Here is a 1,367-nt window from a genome sequence, read left to right as displayed (position 1 = left end):
GGGGGGGGGGGGGGGGGGGGGGGGGGGGGGGGGGGGGGGGGGGGGGGGGGGGGGGGGGGGGGGGGGGGGGGGGGGGGGGGGGGGGGGGGGGGGGGGGGGGGGGGGGGGGGGGGGGGGGGGGGGGGGGGGGGGGGGGGGGGGGGGGGGAGGGAGCATAAAACAATTTTGCAAGGGCACTTTACATCAAAGCACTCAAACACAAATGCTACTCACCCTTGTATAGGTATATTATGCTCATAAATTTGGTTGTGGCACTTTTTCTTTTCATAATGATAACTTGGTTGCTCTACTATATTAGGAATTGTGAGCCTGTGACTGATCTAACCCATTGAATTGGAATATTTTACATGTTAGATATTTGAGTCCAATGTTTTAGGATATTATCCAAAATTTACATGCAAATGCTGCTTTCAACAATATTAAGCCTTATTATATATAGTGAAATAAATCAATGCTTATAACTTCATATGGTTGAAACTACTTTTTAGTCCCAAGAGAAAGATGAGGATGACAAGGAACCCAAGGATGAGGAGAAAAAGTGATTATGCCTCGAATTTGTTGTCTAGTGAGGTAAAATCTTTAAGTGTATACCCCAAAACCCTCCTCCATTCAGACTCTTACTGTACTTCAACATTGGTCTAAGACACTATAGTATTGAACTTTCAGGTCGACAAGTTCATAACGAGACCATGAAGTGCTCTGCAAGTTGATGACGGAACTGGGCTTTAGTTGTGTTTCATTGGGATGGAGTATGGACCTAGCTATAGTTGATACCCATAGTGGGGAGAATTCAGTGTTTGTCTACTCTATTTTCATATATAGTTGATGAAAATTTGTTTCTATCCACAGCAAAAAACATCTCCTCCGAATGGCCTTTGATTTTCATGATTTGTGGTTATTCATTTTTGAGGTTTTAGACAATGGTCTATGGCAATGGAAGCGGGTATTAAACTGGGCAAATTATTACGTGAACCATGGTGGACCATAAAAAAGTACATTTTTTAATATATTAAAAGTACATTATTTATATATTTAATATACATTATACAGAATAACGTACTTTTAATACTCAAATAATGTATTGTTTCAAAATATAAGATACAATTTTAATATATTAAAAGTATATTATTCGTATACTGAATGTACATTATTTGATAATATACAAAATAGTGTTCTTTTTTTTTGGGAAACACAAAATAGTGTTCTTTTAGTACTCAAATAATGTACTTTTTATTTGTGATTTATATAATTGTGTAAAATGCAATAACGACTGTAATGTTGGAATTTGGAAGTCATGTTATAACTTTTCTTTCAAAAGGTGTGAAAAAAATATATTAAAAGAGATTAAAGAATTTAATTTTCTCAAA

At 38.1% G+C, this 1,367-nt stretch overlaps 1 protein-coding gene across 1 annotated transcript in view; it reads left to right on the top strand.

Annotated features, from left to right (window-relative positions):
- LOC116000488 (26S proteasome non-ATPase regulatory subunit 4 homolog) overlaps window positions 1-960 on the top strand; it is a 5,339-nt gene extending 4,379 nt beyond the window's left edge. The window contains exons 10-11 of the mRNA XM_031240576.1: window positions 489-570; window positions 667-960. Of these exons, the coding sequence (XP_031096436.1) occupies window positions 489-542 (54 nt within the window). The 3' untranslated portion in view covers window positions 543-570; window positions 667-960. The remainder of the gene's footprint in view (window positions 1-488; window positions 571-666) is intronic.
- The last annotated feature ends 407 nt before the right edge of the window (window positions 961-1,367 follow it).

The sequence above is a fragment of the Ipomoea triloba genome, chromosome 12 (genome assembly GCF_003576645.1).
Source record: "Ipomoea triloba cultivar NCNSP0323 chromosome 12, ASM357664v1".
NCBI classification, from domain to species: Eukaryota; Viridiplantae; Streptophyta; class Magnoliopsida; order Solanales; family Convolvulaceae; genus Ipomoea; species Ipomoea triloba.
The sequence above is the reverse complement of the archived record's forward strand: the minus strand, read 5'-3'. Positions and strand labels throughout refer to the sequence as shown.